This window comes from Lissotriton vulgaris, chromosome 2_2 (genome assembly GCF_964263255.1).
Source record: "Lissotriton vulgaris chromosome 2_2, aLisVul1.2, whole genome shotgun sequence".
NCBI lineage: Eukaryota > Metazoa > Chordata > Amphibia > Caudata > Salamandridae > Lissotriton > Lissotriton vulgaris.
In genome coordinates this window covers 78,172,978-78,195,119 of record NC_141688.1, presented here as the reverse complement: position 1 = coordinate 78,195,119, position 22,142 = coordinate 78,172,978, and the positions used below count along the sequence as shown (strand labels likewise).

Genomic DNA, 22,142 nt, shown 5'->3' with positions numbered 1-22,142 from the left:
GATGTGGCGCAACGGCCACCTTTATGCACATACTCTGGGAGTGTCAGGTCATTGCCTCCTACTGGGAGCGTGCGCATGCGATAATGAGAGTTGTGACTGGTGTGACCCTGCATGCGGAGGCTCGGCGCTGTCTACTGAACGTGTGGGGTCCGACCGATTACAATGTGGCTCAGACCCGTTGGGTCACCCTGGGCAATATGATAGCTAAGAGAGACATCGCCCAGAAATGGGGTGCTTCGACCCCTCCCACTGTTGGCCTGTGGAAAACCAATATGGATTGGTGCATGCTCCGAGAGAAGACTGTTTACATGGCCCGGGGTAAACCCAAGATGTGGGGGTTGGTCTGGAGTGCCTGGAACTCGTATAGGGGGAGACATTTGTGCACCCCCGGAGATGGTTCAGCCTGAGGTCCGCCTATCTCCATAGCTCCCCCTTCCCTAGGTTCCACTTGGTTAATCCTGATTTTCTGCTCCCCGTCCACGTGCTTGCCTTACATCCTTGTGCTTGTATGATGTGTCAACCCCGCCTCTCCCCGTGATATGTGCCTTACGTTTTCTGTGCTCCTTAGCCTTGTGACTTTTCTCTCTCTCTCTCTTTTCTCTTCTTTCTTCTTTTCTCTCTCCATTTTTTCCTTCTTGGCTCTATTGACTTCTCTCGTTATTTTAGACTTCTTCACATTATAAAATTAAACCTGACTACTCCTGTATTTTTGTTTTTGTACATATTTACGCCTTGAGTCATAATGCTGCCTGGCCTCCGGGATGTACGGCTGAATAGCGGTGTACTTTGCTTTGGTAAATGAAGGTTTTCTCAAAAAAAAAAACTTCCTCAGGCACATGCACTTTATTTGCAATTTAGGTTTGGGACTTTGCTTTCGACCTTATCCAGAGCAAATGGAAGCATGCTACTGAAACCCTCTTGTGTCCTATGTGTAGACTTAGTTCTGAATCTGCTGATCGTTTTGCCTTTTGCCCTCTATGCACAGATTAGAAAGGTGGATAAATCCGGCATGTCGACTTTTATCATTCACACTGCCAGTAGAAGCTCTGCGAGTGTTCTGATCGGACACCACTAAATGGCTAGTTTTTACATTAAGACTAAACTTGCTTTACACCTGGGGTATTCGCACTAAGGTCTGATTCGCGATTGTGTAGTAGGGTAACATGAGTGCTCTTTATGGAATCTACAGATACTATACATTTAGCTCCGTACAAGTGTATAGATTAGGTCATGGGATTATATATCAATATTCCCCTTGGACTAAATGAGTTTGCTTTTATAGGTATTTTGTATTGATGAGTATAATGCTTTATATTATGTATTTTTTTTATAATTATGATGTATTTGTCTATTTTATATTGTATAATATATTTTTATGGAAGTATGGTATGTATATTTTATGTGAATGATCTCTAAAGTAACTACTAAAAAGACTGTTCTTATCCCTTTCACAAGGATCACATCTACACAGGAGGTAGTTCCCTTCAGCTCCAGTACTTTTGTTTTTTTTACTTTGCCTATAGTGCTGCCTTTGTTTGTAGAGCTTGATGTGAAAACTGAAGGCTTTCAGCCAGAGCTCAGGGCACAGTCCAGCTTTATCAGTTCCTGTCTCCTTCCAACACTGTTATAAATTCCTTGGTTTATCTGATTGATTTTTTCATATCATATCAGCAGGTGACATGTACTCTGAATATAAGCTCATGAGGGTGCTCTATATTTGGAATCCTTTCTGACATTCCTTCTTTCTGTCCTAATTTCCTTTCTTTCCTCTTTTCTTTACCCTTTTTTTTATTTCCTCTTCCCTTTCTTGTCCTTCCTTTTCTTTCAACCTTTCCTTCAATGCATCCTTTATTCTTTCCTTTTAGTTTTGTCTCATCTGTTTATTTCTTTAACTATATTTCATTCTTTCTTTTTTCCTTTGTTTCCTTACATTCTTACCTTTTTCAGCTTTTTCCTTTCTCTGCTTCTTCCTTTTTCCTCCTTTCCTACTTTATTGGTAGCCTAGGCCAGACCGATTGGTTTTTGAGTCTGTTAGCCTAGACATATGGTTTTACCTACAGGGGTTTTCAGCCAGCCTCAGTCCATTAGTCTGTGGTTCCGTCTCATCTTTTTCTTCCACCAGCTCCTGCTTGTATCAAGGGGCCATGTGTCCGGCCACTCTTGCCTTTGGTGGACTTCATTATGAACAATCTGTGTGAATATTTTTGAGATATAACCTTCTGCCCTGCTCCCTTCAGTCGCATCACCACCTCTTGGGCTGAAGCTATGGATAGCACTTGGTGCTACGAGAATTACATCCATCTTTGCAGGCTTATCACATTCAGAAGTACTTTCCTTTAGCATGGTTGATGAACCCCATCCGTGAAATTCCCGTATTCCTGATTCTTAATGAGAAATCTGTCAAATGGTTACTTGAGGTTAAAGGTTTAAATAACCACAATCCAATATAATATTATTTTGCAATTAACGTCTTTTGGAACCCTATTTGTCATGAAACAGAAAATTAGCTGCAAGGCATAACGGTTTCTGGGAGCTAAATGAGATAAACTGTCAACATTGATAGCCTTCTCTTTTGCTGGAACATGTTGACACCCTCGGAAGGAAACTTGAGAACTGAAGAGCGTGCTTTTTCGTTTTCCCTTTCTGCAGGTGTTCCGGATTCTGAGGCAAATCGTTTCATTGAAGCAGTTTCTACTGGTGGAAGTCAGGTAAGCCCTCATCTGTGTAAGCAGTGGATATTGGTTTAAAGATTTTTTTTCTAAAATGCCTAATCTGCTTCTAAATATATTGCAATATATTCTTCTCTGCATCTGTAGCCTGACAGATGTGACCTCTGTCTTTTTTTAAGTAGCACTTAATTGTTCTGGTCTGCTAAGTTGCTTCTCTCTTCACCTCCTCGAACCTGCGTCTTGGACAGTTGACTCACTGATGCTGTCCTTCAACTAAAGACTGCTGTCTAGCATCTGAAGAGTCTCTTAAAAGGTTTTGAAGATTATCCTGCTATGTGCCCCACTATCAAGCGGTGGTCCACTCAGGCCCTTTGGTTTAAATGTAAAAGGCTATCTAAGTGTTAACTTGACATGCTAAAGAGGCATGCACCATGCTGCCGACTGCAGCGAGTGTAGCCACTCTGATACTCCCTATATTCTGTAAAGATCGCTTATTTTTGTTTGTCACCTGGGTTTGGTATTATGTGATTTAATACCCAGCAATGATTTAGAAGTCAGTGGTTTGACTTATGTTAGCAACTTCACCTTCCTATAATGTCCCCAGTATCACCGTTCATTATGAGCACACGCTTATCATTTGTAAATCTCAAGAACTGTCGCACGTTTTGTGTGGACTAGGACATTTGCTTGTGCCTTTAAATTTCCTTGGATAGTATTACACCAACTATTCCCTTCCAAAAGAAGGGCTAGGTACTGAGTTCAGTGCATCAAACACAATTCTCACCCAGTTTCAGGTATTTATACAAAAAGTTAGAAAGCTTCATGTCTACACGTGGTGAGGATTTTCTGCACCATAACTATTTAAGGTGTCCATTCCGTAAAACGTTTTGCATGCCAAAGAACAGACCGGTAGTAATCTGGATGTGAGGGCAAACGAGTTCGGGGGTCAATGAAGTTTCTGATTGACTTAGCTGATCGACTTTTTTGCGAGGTGTATGAGAAAGTTTGGCAGCTCATGAATACAACTGTGGCAAAAAGCTACTTGTTATCTAGAACCCTTGAACATTTAATGTGGAATAGTTTAGACGCACATAGTTTGTGGACCTGTGTTTCTCAGTCAAATACAAGAAAGTGGTCAATATCTAAGTCATCTGAGCTCTATTACAACGTTGAGAATTGTTTTGTCTGCTTTATTGAACCAACTAATTTCTCTGTGCTGTTTTTCAGGGCCCTGATGTAAGCATGGATATGAATGGTGTTCAGAATTACTCCTTTAGTTTTTTTTCTGGCAATTATTTGGTATTATCCCAAATTCAAGAGCCAAACCTAGATCTTTAGTAACTTAGCTTATATAATTCCCTCTCAAAAGGACCCCTTACCACTGTACTATGTAAAACACTAGTACAAATTTGGGGTTAAGTATTGTGCTTCTCCTTTATTCTCTGAAAAAAATCAAAGGTTACAGGGACCTTATAGTTAGGTTCAGATTTCACTCATCCAACACTATAGAAATTCAGCAGTTATAGTTACCTGAGCGAACTATAACTTGACATCACTCATGCCATCCACTGATTGTGAGAGTTAAACATTTATACGAGGGTACTACAAAAGTTACATTACTATACTTTGTGGACTAATCGTGAGTGATCATATTTCTAACATGCGAGTCACTGTGTATTCATGTGAGTGTGCTTGTCTGCATAGGTGAATAAGGGGGTGTATGAGTACCTGTATGGGTGAATAAGTTGGTATGTGAGTGACTGTATATGTGTGGCCATGTGACTGCTGTTTTGGTGACTTAATGGGTGCTTGGCTGTGTGAGTAGCTGTATGAGTGAGTGCATGGCTCTATGGATGAGTGAGTGAGTTTGTGTGGCTGTATGGATGAGTGATTGAGTGGCTGCGGGTATGGCTGTATGGGTGAGTGACTGTGGCAGTAAGGGCGACTGAGTGGCTGTTTGGGTTTTTGATTAACTGATTGGTTTTCAGAGTGGATGTATATCAGAGTGTCTGAGTGCCTGAATGGGTGAGTGAGTGGGTGCCTCTGAGAGGCTGCATGCATGAGTGGCGGAGTGTGAGTGGTGTGTGAATAGGTGGGTTTGTGAGTAGCAGTTTGGAAAAGTGAGTGGCTGTGTGAGTGATGGTATGGGCGATGAGTGGCTGTGTGAGTAGGTGTATGGGAAGTGATAGGTTGTGAGGGGCTCCCTGGATCAGTGAGTGGTTGTATGGGTGTTTGAATGGGTTTGATTTGTGTTGGTGTTTCTGTGGATGATCTCATCAGTGATGTCATTTGAGATGTCATTGGTGAATGAATATGTGAGATTATAGCAGTGCATTGCAGGGGGTGTCAAATTATAGTTAGCTCAGCTAACTTGAACAGCTGAATTTCAGTGGTTTTGTATGAGTGAATTCTGAGCTGAGATGAACTAGAACGTCCCTGTAACCTTTGTTTTTTCAGTGAATTTCTAAGTTTTAAAATTTTATTTTCCTATATGTAGCCTCTTACCTTTCAGAGTGGGGGTGAGAGGCGGTACGGGTCGGTGAGAGGCGGTACGGGTCGGTGAGAGGCGGTACGGGTCGGTGAGAGGCGGTACGGGTCGGTGAGAGGCGGTACGGGTCGGTGAGAGGCGGTACGGGTCGGTGAGAGGCGGTACGGGTCGGTGAGAGGCGGTACGGGTCGGTGAGAGGCGGTACGGGTCGGTGAGAGGCGGTACGGGTCGGTGAGAGGCGGTACGGGTCGGTGAGAGGCGGTACGGGTCGGTGAGAGGCGGTACGGGTCGGTGAGAGGCGGTGCGGGTCGGTGAGAGGCGGTGCGGGTCGGTGAGAGGCGGTGCGGGTCGGTGAGAGGCGGTGCGGGTCGGTGAGAGGCGGTGCGGGTCGGTGAGAGGCGGTGCGGGTCGGTGGGAGGCGGTGCGGGTCGGTGGGAGGCGGTGCGGGTCGGTGGGAGGCGGTGCGGGTCGGTGGGAGGAGGTGCGGGAGGAGGTGCGGGAGGAGGTGCGGGTCGGTGGGAGGCGGTGGGAGGCGGTGCGGGGTGGTGGGAGGCGGTGGGAGGCGGTGCGGGGTGGTGGGAGGCGGTACGACTGCCATAGCGCTCTGCACAGCTTGAATTTGGTATCGTAGCGCTATACGCCTGCCTGCTATTGCCGCATTGTTTTGCCTGCCACTGCTACCGCTTTGAAAACGTGCACTTTGTGTCTTTTTAAATTGCATTGTCTTTTTAAATTGCATTCTGTAAACGTGCACTTCGTGTCATTTCAGTCATTTTATTTTGCATTGCCAGCTAGCGCTCAGGTTGTATTGGTGTTTGGCTTTGTAATTCGATATTTATATTCTGTTTGTGCCGGTGCCACAGCCCTCAGCGTCTCTCCTCCCTGTGCCCCAATCTCGCCCAGGCTCAGTTTCGATTTCCCCACCATTTTGTTTGTTGTGCCTTAACCAGCACCTCCAGCCCGCCTCCCGCCTCCCAGCTGCCCCTCCCTCGCTCCGCCCCACCCCCTCTATCCACTTATGCCAGAACGGCTGACGCGCAGCGGTTACGCGCCCCATGCGCACCCCATGCGCGCCGAAGGTGCGCCAAAGGTAAGCCCGTCTACGCCAGTCCGCGCCTGGACCGCGCCCAGGGCCAGTCCCCCTGGTCCTAGCAATACCCACTCCACCCGCATAACGTATGACGCCGCTACCCTCCTTGGCCTCAACCCCGGACGCGCACCACAATGCTGCGCAGCTGCCCCAGGACACACTCATGGTCCATTCACCTGCCTCTCCTGCAAGTTCGCCTGCACCAGGACCCACACCAAACCAACTACCTCCAAACACAGCCCCAACTCCAACCACCTGAAGTGCATCTTGCTGAACACCCGCTCGGTCCACAGACACGCCACTGAACTCTGGGACCTACTCGACACTGCATCGCCGGACGTTGCCTTCCTTACAGAAACCTGGATGAACGCCTCATCAGCGCCCGACATCGCCATAGCCATCCCGGACGCTTACAAGATCATCCGAAACGATCGCACCAAACAGGAGGAGGCATCGCCATCGTCCATAAGAACACCATCCGAATCACGACCAGCTCCGACGTTAACCTCGCGACAGCCGAACACCTTCACTTCCAGATCCACACCGACCCCAGGACCACACTTAGAGGCACCCTCATCTATAGACCACCAGGAACCCGCACACAATTCAACTAATACATCATCGATTTAATCAGCCCTCATGCCCTCCCCTCCGAGAACTACATTCTACTGGGAGACCTCAACTTCCACCTGGAAAAGAAAACGACAGCAACACCACCACCCTTCTGGACAACCTGGCCAATCTCGGACTCAAACATCTTGTTGACACCCCCACCCACCTTGCCGGACACACGCTCGACCCTATCTTCACCTCCAGCAAACACATCTCCTTCGATCACACCACAGCTCTCCATTGGACTGACCACAGCTGCGTTCACTTCAGCTACAAAAAGACCACGACCCACAACCCCCCACAACCCATTCCTCGAAGAAACTGGAACAAAATCACCACCGACACATTCCTCACATCGCTAAACCATAACCCTCCTACCATATCATCGGACCCAAACCAAGCTGCCACCAAACTCACACAATGGATCACCCACAGTGCTGACGCACTAGCACCCTTGAAAAACCATCAGATCAAACAAGGTAGCAAAAAGGCCCCTTGGTTCAACAATGACCTTAAGAAATCCAAAAAACTATGCCGTACCCTCGAGAAAACCTGGAGAAAAAACCCAACCTCTGACAACCTGACCACCTTCAAGGACGCCACCCGCAAACACCACCAATTGATCCGATCCACCAAGAAATCAGCATTCAGGGACCGACTCGACAACAACGCCCACAACCGCAAGGAACTATTTAACATCGTCAAATAATTTACCAACCCCACCGCCGGCACCAACGACATCACTCCCTCCCAAGACCTCTGCGACTCTTTATCCTCTTTCTTCCACAACAAAATCGCTGACATACATAACCGCTTTGAAAACCAGTCCAATGAACAGCCCACTCCACCCACCACCGAACCAAAACAGCACCCTCACAACCTTTTCGCCTGGAACCCAATCTCCACTGAAGACACCATCTGCCTGATGAACTCCATCCACTCAGGATCGCCAACCGACCCATGACCCCACCACATCTTCAACAAAGCAGACTCTATTATCGCACCCCATCTCCGCGATGTCATCAACTGTTCGTTCAACTCCGCTACCTTCCCGGAAAGCTGGAAACATGCCGAACTCAGCGCCCTTCTGAAGAAACCCGCAGCAGACCCCTCTGAACTTAAGAACTACCGCCCCATCTCACTCCTCCCATTTCCTGCCAAAGTCATTGAGAAAGCCGTCAATAGTCAGCTCGCCGCCTTCCTTGAATCCAACAATTCCCTCGACCCTTCACAGTCTGGCTTCCGAGCCAAACACAGCACCGAAACCGCCCTTATCGCAGCTACAGACGACATCCGAACGATAATGGACAACGGTGAAACAGTTGCCCTCATCCTACTCGACCTCTTCGCTGCCTTCGACACAGTATGTCATAGCACACTCATACAACGCCTCAACAACGTAGGAATTCAAGGGAAAGCTTTGGATTGGATCATCTTGTTCCTTGCCGGAAGAACCCAGAGAGTCCGCCTCCCCCCATTCAAATCAGAGGCCACCGTTGTCATCTGTGGTGTACCACAAGGATCTTCACTCAGCCCCACCCTCTTCAACGTATACATGAGTCCCCTCGCATCCATCGCGCGCCAACACAACCTCCAAATAATCTCCTACGCAGATGACACCCAGCTGATCCTCTCCCTCACCAAAGACCCAAACTCCGCCAAAACCAATCTACACGAAGGAATGAAAGAAGTAGCCGAATGGATGAAGAACAGCCGCTTAAAACTTAACTCGGACAAAATGGAAGTCCTCTTCTTAGGATCATCCCCCTCTGCCTGGGACGACTCATGGTGGCCACCGGCCCTGGGCACAGCACCCATACCTACAGATCACGCACGTAACCTGGGCTTCATCCTAGACTCCTCCCTCACGATGAACAGACAAGTCAACGCCGTCTCTTCTTCATGCTTCAACATCCTACGCATGCTCAAACAAATCTTCCGCTGGATCCCCACTGAAACAAGAAAGACAGTCACCCACGCATTGGTCACCAGCCACTAGATTATGGAAATACCCTTTACGCCGGGACCACAGCCAAACTACAGAAAAAACTCCAACGCATCCAAAACTCCTCAGCCACAATCATACTGGACATCCCCCGTCATGCTCACATTTCCGGTCACCTGAAGGATCTCCACTGGCTCCCCGTTAACAAGAGAATAACGTTCCGTCTCCTCACCCACGCACATAAAGCCCTCTATGACCTAGGACCCGAATGACTCAACACACGACTGTCCTTCTACACTCCCACCCGTCAACTACGATCATCCAACCTAGCCCTCGCCGCAATTCCGCGCATCCACAGATCCACCATGGGAGGAAGATCCTTCTCCTACTTAGCGGCCAAAACCTGGAATTCTCTCCCCACTCACCTCCGACTTACACAGAACCACCTCTCCTTCAGAAAGCAACTAAAAACCTGGCTATTCGATAAGTAATGCACTCACCCTCCCTCAAGCGCCTTGAGACCCTCTGGGTGAGTAGTGTGATATACAAATTACTGAACTTGGTATGTGACTTGGTATGTGACTTGGTATGTGACTTGGTATGTGACTTGGTATGTGACTTGGTATGTGACTTGGTATGTGACTTGGTATGTGACTTGGTATGTGACTTGGTATGTGACTTGGTATGTGACTTGGTATGTGACTTGGTATGTGACTTGGTATGTGACTTGGTATGTGACTTGGTATGTGACTTGGTATGTGACTTGGTATGTGACTTGGTATGTGACTTGGTATGTGACTTGGTATGTGACTTGGTATGTGACTTGGTATGTGACTTGGTATGTGACTGAATGAGGTGGTGTGACTTGGTATGTGACTGAATGAGGTGGTGTGACTTGGTATGTGACTGAATGAGGTGGTGTGACTGGGTATGTGACAATGTGGTGGTGTGACTGGGTATGTGACAATGTGGTGGTGTGACTGGGTATGTGACAATGTGGTGGTGTGACTGGGTATGTGACAATGAGGTGGTGTGACTGGGTATGTGACTGAATGAGGTGGTGTGACTGGGTATGTGACTGAATGAGGTGGTGTGACTGGGTATGTGACTGGGTATGTGATTGGGTGAGGTGGTGAATGGCTGTATGAGTCTGTACAGGGGGTGGGGAAAGGGGGCACAGCCGCTGACTACCTCTCAGCAATCCCACTGTGTGGTACTTACTGGAGGTAACAGGAGAGGTTCTTGGACCCCAGGACCCTTACAATCCAAGGAGCTATATCCACCAACCAGTAGTGTGGCAGGAGACTTGTTTGCAGAGTGGTGGTTGAAGGGGGGTGGAGCCTCTGAGCTGCATCAGGGTTTGTGGTTCTAAAGAGGACGGATGTTGCACTGAGGGGAAATCGGTGGATTCCTGCATGTTGATGTAAAATAAAATGTATTGCCCTTTATGGGTCCCTTTGGGACCCCTCTACCACACCTCTGGGGTCAGGGGAGCTATACCCTGACCCCTTTTACTCCCTTTGCACAGACATTTTCAGCCCGAGGACCGTTTCCTGAACAATGGCAGACACAACTTTTCTGTGGTGGTGTGGTCAGCCAATCCAGATTTTGCTGTGGTGCGTGGATCCGATTAATATCTCTAAAATTATTGAACAAATTTACACCAAATCGCAAAGTGTGATCTGCGTAACACAATTTACCTTTCTACCAACCTGGTTGAAGGAAGAAGGCCACTTTAGTACTGAAGCTTTCAGAAGTAAAGTGGAATTCATTCCCCAACCAGTAGTGCGCCAGGAGGTGGGTTTGCAGAGTGGTGGAGTAAATGGGCCTGGCCTCTAGCAATTTCGCTGTGTGGAACTTACTGGAGGGAACAGGAGGGGTTGTTCTCCCCCAAGGACGCTCTGTAGGCAAGGGGACTTCATCCCCCAACCAGCAGCATGCCAGGAAGCATTTACTATGCTTTACCTGCCCCCGCCCATTGGGTCAGTCGAATTGATGAAGGCCCCCACCCCTTCAGTCCTGCACTAAAGAAAGCCCAAAAAGAAGCCGGATCATGCTCCTGACTGGCAGGGAGTAGACGCCTCACTTTAAGATTGCCGACACTATTCCATCTCGGTTAAATAGAGAGTTCCACTTAACTCTCTGCTAGGATCCCCACGCAGTCTTGGGTCAGACTCAGGACGCTAAAGACTACCCTCCGCCTGCCCCATCATCGCTGGTGACTCCTGGCCAACTCGAAGGTCCCAGATCTGTTTCAAGACGCTTTCTCCTCCCCCAGCATCAATCACGCTAATTTTTCTACTGAACCTATACCCCAGAACCTTTTATATCTCCCACCCATGTCTACTCTGCCCTCCAACCACTTCCAATCATGACTCAGAGTTCATGTAACCTCACTTCCTCCTCCACTAAGCAGCAACTCCTCTCCCAGCTTAAACGATAGGCTCCCTCACCTATAAGGTCTCCCGCCATATCACCCCAGACCAGGGTAACCGGAACCTCACCGACTCCTTTTGCGACACCTAGTTCACATAGCCTCCTCTTTCTCCCACTGCTCGCCCAAGGGAGTCCCTCGGCTCACAGAGCAGAAAGGTCCCTCGCGGGCCTGCCAATCACTAGTCTTGTGCAGTTGCCCATAGTCGCCACTCACAGACCAAGGGAGTCTCGCCTCTCTAACAGCTCGGCAACCCCCATCTATTTAGTACGCAACAATGTCACCGGGCACCCCAACCTTCGTTGCCCCAATCATGCCGATCCATATGAAACCACACGGTCTGAATGCCTTCGCTATTAGCTTCCCCCCTAGCCTCTCCCCTAAAGTGAGAAACTTCAAACCTAAGATAATCAGACAGCACCCAGAAACGCTATTTGTGGACATTTACCACTGCACCTCCAAAGGGCAGATAAAAATGGATCTCATCTTCCACACAGATAGACCTGAGATCTGGAACACCACATTAAGAACGCAACTCCTCCTGTCCAAAACGACGACCACCTCACATAGCTGTAAACTGACGACCTCTCTCCCCAACCAGGCTACTAGAAACAGGAACACATCGGTGACCATTTACTCAAATGGCAGTCTTGAAACAGGCCAACAACGAGAACCTAGAGGTCGTTGACTCCCTCTTCCTTACTCTGCATTCTGCCCTACCTCACTCTCTTCGGACCCCTTCTCCCCATCCTCCTTCTCTGGGCAACATGTCCCTTCAGGCAAAGCAAATACGTATTCCCACTCCCCCGACGAGATCCTTCAGCCACCTCCCTAGAACCTCCTTCCATTCTTCCGCCCCCTTGAATCGTATCCTTCAATCTCCCGGGGCTGATCAGGCCCCTCCACCCCCTCAAACTCATCACACCACCATCCCAATGGCTTGGTCTACTGACCTCCCCACTACTCCTGCAGAATCATTGAGGCAGTGCCCACATTCAGCCCCCCCTCCGATTGTCTCCAACAGACAGCTGGGACGACAGACTTACCACTAGGCCGCACAACTTGACCCTGTTCCCCATCACAAGTGAAGTCCCTAGGCAAAACTGCACGCCCCCAGCCCCGGAGAATATGGCCCTCCAGCGGACCATATTAGAAAATCAGCTAGAAATAATATTACGAGGCCTTGATGAAATCCTAACCAACCAAGGCAAGACCCGTAAGCCACAGCAATCACAACCCAGCCCCTCTTTCCAGACGGACTTTATCCTCCTAAAGCCGCATCTCGGACCCTCATTCCCCCCCCCCCCCCCCCCCCCCCGAGAACCGGCTGCAGAGACCCACCAGTATCGACGCTGGGATCCGGTTTCAGTCTCTCATAAGAATCAAAGTCCCCGCATCTGGTGTACAGAATCCTCCTAGTAAGGACGCTGCGATCTAATCACAAAGACCTTCCAGAACTAAAGCAGCAATGTCCGCTGAAGAAGCATTGCACCTAGCCGCCTATGACTCTCCTCTCACAGCTTCCCTGAATTCCAACATTCAAGTGATCACTGGCTTCAGAAGAGACCTCCCCCCTGCGAAAATCTCAAGACCCCCACCCTCCCTCTCCTCAATACCGAGGGCACCACCAGGAGAGAATCCGAACAATAAATTATCCACCAACTACATGCTCATTAACTGTAGATCAGCCCTCAAGAATGCAATGGAATTAGGAAAAGCCATCCTCTCTCAGGATTTAGATATTGTGTTCATCATGGAGACATGGCTAAACGAGATCTCCCCGCCTTCCTTTCATATGCTGGTGCCCCCAGGCTTCATCATCCATAAAGATAGAAAAGACCAACAAGGTGGAGGGGTAGCCATCATCCATAAAGATGACATAGACATCACTGTATTAGACTCCTGCAAGTATGGCTCCTTTGAATATCTGTCAACATAAAAACTAAGGATAACAGCCCATTAGTTGGTCACCTTCTCTATCACCCACCGGGTAACACCTCCACTTTTGGAGAACATCTATCTGACTTGATTGCCTACTGCGCTCTCAAAGCCACTAACTACCTAATCTTGGGGATCTCAACCTACGCTGGAACCAAGCCAACACACTAATTCACACTCCATAATCTCCTCTGTGACAATAACCTATTCCAACATTGCTTGGAAGAAACTCATAACAAAGGAGCGTCCTTGGATGTCATCATTGCCCATCGAGACGCAATCACGATTGACAACATTCTTCCAGTGGACTGGTCGGATCACCACATGATCCTATTCCACATCAACAAAAGAGTCCTATCCCTGCCTCCTAAATGGACCAGAAATGTCACCCCGATCCCCCTGGAAGTTATGGAAGAAAGGCTAAAGGTGCTCCTACCCAACGACCATGATCTCTCCACAAACTATCTCACCTCACTTTATAACATGAATATAGTAACCCTGCTGGATCAACTAGATCTCCTGAAACTTTAAAAAAACAAACGAGCCATTCCGTCCCGATCTTGGTTCGACTCCAACATTAATGATGAAAGGAGACAACTTAGAGCTTCAGGAAGACGTTGGTGGAGCTTGCCCACTACCTTCCACCGCAATCAACTCAGAACTCTCAGGAAGAAATACTACAGCCATATAAAGAACAAAAAATCTGTATATTTCCGCTCTGCACTGGATGGTGCAAAAAACCTACCCAAAGAGCTCTTCTGGATAATCAGACAACAAACCTCCAAACCAGAGACGTCCCTGGGGCAGGCTTCCAAAGAACGGTGCGATAACTTCGCCACCCTTTTCAATGACAAGATCTCCAAGATCGAGCGCTCTCTGGTCACCAACTGCTCCTCCCCTCCCCTTAGCAGCCCAGTTGAAGTGCTTAATTGTGCTCTCATTCCCAACTCTAAACCCTGGCCACTCTTCCATCCCATTCCAGAAGAAGAGATAGCCAACCTCATCTCTACCTCTAAACCTTCATCTTACACCCTAGACCAGGGGTCTCCAAACCGGTCCTGGAGGGCGGGATCCATGCCAGATTTTTTGGATATCCCCATTGAGATACATGTAGTCATTTTAAAAATCTGGCATGGATCCTGCCCTCCAGGACCAGTTTGGAGACCCCTGCCCTAGACCCTCTCCCTGCTCCACTCACCAAAAAATTTAAACTCTCCCTAGCCCCACTCTGGTGTAGGATTATAAACAGTTCGTTCCTGATTGTTTGAAAGTGGGACAAGTCACCCCGCTGCTGAAAAAACCAGGCCTGGACATAAATGACCTAAACAACTTCAGACCCGTCTCCAACCTTCGTCTTCTCTTTAAAATCCTAGACAATGTGTACTCCAACAACTAACACCTGGACATTACCAACCTCCTCGACTCCCATCAGTCGGGATTCAGGAAAGGGTGCAGCATTGAAACCGCAATCAACATAATTGATGATGTATACAAATCTCTGGACTCAGACCAATGATGCCTCCTCATTCTCCTAGACCTATCTGCAGCATTCGACACAGTTGATCACAAACTTCTCCTCTAAGCTCTCGAAGAAAGGGCTGGTCTAGATGAGGTGCTCCTCAAATGGCTCTCCTCATTCCTACACAACCGCTCCCAGAGAATCAAAATCAGAAGCTTCGAATCCAACCTTCAGCCAGTCTTGAGGGTAGTCCCCAAAGGATCAGTGCTCTCCCCTCTCCTCTTCAACATTTACATGGAACCCCTCGCCACCCTACTCAGAAAAGCGAACATCCCCTTTCACCTTTATGCTGACGATACCCAAATCTACTTGGAAATCTCCTCTGCTAAAGATATCCAAAGACTCAATGAAACATTAAGGGAAGTGCAACGCTGGCTGTCAAGCAACCACTTAAAACTGAACCCGGACAAAACCGAATCACTCATCTCAAACAAAGAGAACCCACAAAGGGTAGAGTGGCTAAAAGAGATCAATGCGCTCAACGGAAACCTCGCCCTGGCTGACTGTTAAATCATTAGGCATCACGCTAGACTCAAAACTGGACATGACCAAACACATTAAGATTTCGGCTAAGTACGCCTTCCTTAACCTGAAGCTACCAAATAAAATCAAACCCTTCATTCCAACCAAAGATCTCAAACAAGCCACTCCAGCATTGGTGCTGCCTAGACTGGTCTATGGAAACGCAGTCCTCTCGAATAGCAAAAAAAAACCTTGCTCCGCTGAAAACAAATCTCAATGCGGCTGCCAGAATGGTCACTGGAATAAAGAAATTTGACCATATCTCTCCTGCACTCAAGGAACTTAATTAGCTACCAATGGAGATGCAGGCGAACTTCAGAACTGCCAGCCTCACCCACAAAGCCCTCCACACAGGCAAACCCGAATATCTGGCGTCAAAACTCAAAAAAGCACGTCCGAACAGGAACCTCAGAAGCTCTATTACCTTAATTCTTATCCCGCTTAAACCACGAAAACAAAAAAACGCGATCAGATCCTTCGCCGGAAATGCGCCCAAAATGTGGAACTCTATACCTCCCCACAACTTTGTTCCCCTTTGCTACATTCAAAAGTCCGCTCAAAATCCTTTTCCTCGATCGATACTTAGCGATTAGATAGGACCAGTCGGAGTGCTGAAAATGACACTGGTCCTCTCTCGGCTGGGGGCTAACATACCCCTGATAAGGAACTCTTCAACATCTTCTATAATATGTCTCTAATCTGGATTGTCTCACTTTACTGCAATATGCTCTGCACTTTTGTTCGCTTTATTGTAATATGCTCTGCTCCTGTTTGTAGGCTAACAAATCCTTGTAACAGAACTCTGCAACATCCTCTTTACTAGGACTCTCATCCGGATTGTCCCTCTCTATTCCAATATGTTCTGCCTCTTTTGCTCCCCTATTGTATTATGTTCTGCTCTCGTTTGTTCTCCTCTAATTGTTGTGAAGCGCTCCAATACGTCAGGCTAGCGCTATACAAAACTTCGTAAATAAAAAATAAATAAAATAAATAAGTTTGCAGAGTAGTGAAGAAATGGGGCGGGCCTCCTGCAAGTTGCCAGGCTTTTATTTTAATTCTATTTTTAGCCCCCATTATTGGGTTGATTTTGGCCCCTGTGCCTCCATCCCTGTGGCCTGACCCAGTTTATTTTATTTTTGAAAACAAGGTGGGGGGGGGGGGGGGGGGGAACCACGTGGCCTCCATCCCCAGGGGCCTGGCCTCTATACTGGGTACCTGTTAACACCCATGGCACCCAGTCAATTTTGTTAAGGACTGTGGGGGGAGCTTGAAGGCCCCAGGGTCCCTGCCAGCTCCTTGCTTCCAAGGAACAGGCATTCCTTTTGGAATGAGGGAGCTGCTAAACCTGCAGCTCCCTCTGTCCAAAAATAATTCTGCACTAATTTCAGCAAGTGAGAGCATTGTTTCTGCTCTCGCTTGCTGAATGCTCCCGCCAAGCCATAACATACTGCAATCTCCCGGGATTGGGAACCCTGGGACATTGCCTGGGGGATAGGGTTCTTCCCCTGGGCCAACTATGGCGCCACGACAGGGGCATCATGGCCCGCCTCTTTCAAGTATTTAACCCTGGGGAGATGGTGGCCGCAGGGGCTGCAATAGACCCCCTTCATTATATCATGTGAGCCCCAGGGAGGTAGCAGTCCCCAGGGCTGTATAGGGCAATCTGTACCCTATGCAATAATGTTAATTGCCACAGGAAGGTGTGTGCTGCGCCCCAACTGCTTTCATTTTAAGCCCCGAGGATGGCGGTTCCAGGGGATAGGGGGTCCACGCTCCTCTTTCCTCCTCCCCTCTGACCCCCCCCCCCCCCCCCCCCCAAACTGCTTTCAATCTAAATAAAGGCTCGGGAGGTGAGGAACCCCAGGAATGTGGGGGAGGCATCGGGCACCCACATTACTAAATGGTGGCGGTCCCATGGGGGAGTTTAGTCCACGCGGCCCCCTAATTATAAATTCAAGCCAAAGGGAGGTGGTGGTCCCCAGGGCTACGGAGAGGACTGCATGCCCCTCTGCCCCTCTGGGAGGTAGTGGACCCGGCAGCGGGGTGGGGTGCGTGAGAGCAGCACAGCCCACTACTGCTTTCATTTTACATAAAGCCCCCGGGTGGTGGCAGCACCAGGGAGGAGGTGGTCCCCGGGGCGCCACATGGCTCCTCCCCCCAGCATTATCAAAACATGCCTCCGGGATTTTGCCCACCCGGGGGCTTACTGAAAAAGATGCCCAGGAGCCCACTGGTCTTTTAATTTTTTTATCTATAATTTTGCTGTGGATCTACTTGCGAATTTATTGCAAAATTTCATTTGAAAAAAAAAGGGTTTAATCCACCTCCCCTCCATATGTGGGGGTCAGGGTATTCCTACCCAGCCCCTGTTGGCAGCCAATCAAATTTGAGTCCCTTGGGATCTATATTTTTTTAACTTAAAAATCTCAAACACCACTGAATAGATCTACAACAAATCACAAAAGCACTTTTTGTGGACCAATATCTAGCTTTCTGCCAATATCTAGCTTTCTGCCTAATTTGATATCATTACTTTCAACGGTTCGGGCTATAGTCTTGTTCAAAAATGAAAAATCCCGAAAGACATAACATGGGTAATTGGGCCCACATTTTTTTTTCCTCTCCCCCCCCGCTTGACGGAGCACCAAAACTTTCAACACAGCAGCTGAATCAAAAAGGTGGAAGATTTGTGACGATTTGTGACAATTTTGTGACAGTTTGTCAAGTGGACCCAAAGTTATTGGCAAAACGAAGCACTTTTCCTATTGAAACTTTGTTCCTAGCTAGAACTATTGCTATGTATAGATATGTATACATAAATAAATAAATATATATATATATATATTTCTCCCTGATTTACTGCTTATTAATACGGCAACAGAAAAGGGTGGTTTTGCCTTTTTGTAAGAAAATATTTTAATCATACAAACTACAATTATATTTATTTTTTTATAAAGTTCTGTGACATATTTTATTAATTGAAAACCCAGACATAGACTACTTGTCCAAATGGGGTTAATATGTCAATAGTGATATTATGTTCCGTTGTATTAGCAGTAATATTGTAACAAAAGAAGAAAGCTATATATACATAGTATTTTTTCTATGTTAATACACATGTGGTCTGTGATGCAAACAGTAGGAGGGGCGCTTTTTGCACTTTAAATTGCTATCATGGTGTATGCAATCTTGTGACACGTGATCAAGGGCTTACGAGCTTGAAACGCGTTGTGTTTGGGTCACTGCAATAAAATACTGCCCACTTGAAAAACTCCAGAGGTCTGCGTCTCTTTCCTCGCCTGACTGCCGCTGGGAGAATTCAGGAAGTGGTTTGAGGGTTTCCAGGTGTCTATCACGAAGGGCGGTTACCTTCGTTACCAGACCTCCTCCCCACGAGTCGGCGGCTGAACCTAACCGACGAAGCACAAGGATCCATGGTGGATAACAATCAGCTGCCGCCTACCCTGGGAGAGTACGTGAGGAAAACGGAGTCACTCGGACATTGCCGACCGTGTACGCGTGGACGGAGGTTCGGCGGAAAAGCGGCAACAATCCGGTGAGTCCACACGATACTGAAACCAGTAGGAAAGCGTAGAAGGGGAGTCGGAGTTTTTCACAGCGGTGCGGCGGGGTGAGAGGAATCAGCTTCTTATCCCTGCACGCACGTTGGGGCTTTTTTCCAAATTTACGTGACCCAATCATGTCAGCAGCCGAAATGAGGGAGAGAGAGCTGGCGGCTGAGGCAATGTTCAGCGCGCAAACGAAACCGGCTAAAGAAACAGCTGCGCCAGCCAGCGTTACAACAGAAAAGGACAATGATATTGCTCGCTTGTACAAAGAGTTGGAAAAAAAGCGGAAACTAGAAATTACCAAGTGGTGGGAACATCGTTCCTTGTCAAAGTATGCAGAAGTTGGAAGGGTGCCACGAGGACTTCGTATTTTATTAGCGCCCAGCTTTGACAAACCGAATCCTAATATGCTGCGGGAGTGGGGGGAAAGCAACCTCCTGGCCTCCATGAATCTTGTTAAAATCCTCATAAAATATGCCCACATCGACCGTGAGGAGATATTAAAAGAAATAGATGTCCTTTTGGAAAAAATTAAGGAATTGGGAACAAGTGAACAAAATGCCAAACTAGAGGAAACCATGTTAGACCACCTGAAAAAACATGAGGAAAAGATCAAATTAAGAAAGGCAACTAAGTTCAATCGTGACTTAGAGGATTATGAAAATGGCCAGATCTTTACTTTCTCTAGGAAATTTGATCCCATAAAGCGCCAACAATACACAGAAAAAGTCAATACCCAGGAAGAAGTGAGCAATGCAAGACAAATTTTGGAAAATTCAGATAGTCTTGATTCCATTTCACTCACCAGTGCGTCCAGCACGGAATCTATCCCCACAAGAAGAAAACAAACAGTGCTGAATGTGGGACAGGAGATTGATTTTTTAGTCGAGGCGAGACTGCAAACATTGAGACCTCGGCGGAACCAAACAATAGTAAATGTCGGCGAACCAAAAGAAGGCGCGACCAGCGCAAAAGATGCAAAGAAAAACACCAACACCAAAAAAACAAAAGCGAAATGGAGAAAAAACAAAAAGGAGTAACAGACAACACCGTGATTAATTTATCTAATGTTACCCTATCCAAAGCTGAAGAGCAACTACTGGCCTTGGGTCTCAACTTTTGCCCAGGTGATAGTTTCAATTACGCTAGAACGCGTATTGATGTTTATTGTTTCATCAGAAAATTGAAACTAAAGAAATTCTTTGCACTTAAGACATCTAAAGACATTGATGATGATATGGTAGCAGAAGAAAATGCAAGTGCACCTACCATTAATTTGGCAGCATCGGATATTCAGCAACTACTCTTGGTACATGATTTGGCAGATGGTTCGGACAGTTCTGAAATAAATGAACAAGATCAAGCAACCCAGGCACGACTACGCAGAATAGACCACGTCCAAGAGGGGGCTGGGCTCAGCCCCTTCAAACCGAAGTCTAGTTTTGTTCCTATTATGCCGAAGGACAGCATTGATGTGTTCCATGATTTAATTATTAATGATCTTAAAAAATTAAATCATACTGTCCTCAAAAACAGATGTGAAAGAAATTTGTTTTTTAGAAGGAAGGCATATTTTGATTTGGTCAAAAAATTGGAAAGCAATCAGGAGGTGGTGGTCAAAAAGTCTGATAAAGGCGGGAACCTAGTTTTGTGGCCTAGGAAGGAATATGTAGCCGAAGCATCTCGCCAATTAAATGATGTAAATTGTTACGCTAGGTCGAATATGAAAGAGTATGATAAAGCAAAATCTGTGTTGCATAAAATGTTAGCATCTTGGAAAAGACAGGGTTTAATTTCCACAGAGGAATACAAATACATGCTTATTGAGTTCCCAGTGATACCTGTGCTGTATCTAATCCCCAAAATTCATAAAAATGTGGTTCCTATTCCTGGAAGGCCTATAATATCGGCCATTAACAGTGTAGGAGAACATGTAGGCCAGTACATTGATTTTTTCCTACAGGGCTTGGTGATGTCATTACCTAGCTATGTTAAGGATACTGGCGATTTTCTGCAGAAAATCAAGAAGCTCCCATGGTCTGAAAATTTGCTTCTCATCACTTTGGATATAGAAGCTTTATATACATCCATAGACCACACGCAGGGGCTTGCTTCAGTTAAACATTTTTTGGATACACGGTCCAGCACACTATATGAGCATAACAAAATCTTACTGCAGCTTATCAGCTGGTGTCTGAACAATAATTATTTTTTGTTCGACAAAGATCTGTACAAACAAATGAGGGGGGTGGCGATGGGGGCCTGCTTCTCCCCCAGCTACGCATGCTTGCATGTTGGCTGGTGGGAGGAGCGGGTCCTTATGGCCACCTTCTCAGAGGCATACAACACCCATATCAGATCTTATCTGCGGTACATAGATGATGTGTTCATTCTGTGGGAGGGTACAGAAGAGGAAGCTACATTGTTTGTGAATGAGATCAACAAAAATGATTTAAATCTTAGATTTACTTCCCACATAGAGAGAGAAGAAATTGAATTTCTTGATGTCAAGATCTTTGTACACAACAACACCCTTGAAAGTACATTGTTCAGGAAGGCGACTTCCGGTAACATCACCTTGCACGCCACTAGTTCGCATCCCAGGCACCTCATTGCTAGTATTCCTTATGGAGAAATCCTGAGGATAAAAAGGATTTGTAGCAATGAGGAGCAATTTGATAAGTGCAAATCTGATTTATTAATCAGATTGAAAGACAGAGGATACTCTACCAAAATAATTAGGGAGGCAGAGGAAAAGGCCAAAACTAGACCTAGAAGTAGCCTTTTCACAGAGGAACCATGCCCTAATACTGCCAGCACAGACAGCCCAGCTCTAACATCAGATACTCCTAGGTTGATCACTACGTTCAACCGAGAGGAGCGTCAGATCAGGTCTATTATAAATAAACATTGGCCTGTAGTTTTGACAGACAACATCTTACGAACTAGGATAGCTGCCAAACCTGTCATCACTTTTAGACGAAGCAGCACTATGGGCAGCAGGTTGGATAGAGTGTCCCCTGAAATTAAGAAAGTCACTACCTGGATGCCCACTAGGAAAGGTTTCACCAAGTGTTCTACATGTAGAGCGTGCAACTTTGGATGCAACATGACAGCTTATCATACGCCCTTCAAGTCCACTTCCAACCCAATTACAGGCAATTACACCTGCAAGACTGAATATGCTGTGTATGTCCTGACGTGCACCTGTGGACTACGCTACGTGGGTAGCACGAAGCTGCAGGTGCACGTCAGGATTTTACAGCATATTAGGGCCATCTTACACAGCGACGCAACATACCCTGTTGCCAGACATTTTAAGAAAGTGCATGCTAACAACATCAATTGCCTTTCTT

General features: G+C 47.0%; 1 protein-coding gene across 1 annotated transcript in view; it reads left to right on the top strand.

The window, feature by feature from the left end:
- The window catches only part of LOC147729032 (uncharacterized), a 325,523-nt gene that overhangs the window by 94,966 nt on the left and 208,415 nt on the right, over positions 1-22,142 (top strand). Inside the window, exon 5 of the mRNA XM_086959316.1 lies at positions 2,650-2,708. Coding sequence (XP_086815442.1) covers positions 2,650-2,708 — 59 coding nt within the window. The remainder of the gene's footprint in view (positions 1-2,649; positions 2,709-22,142) is intronic.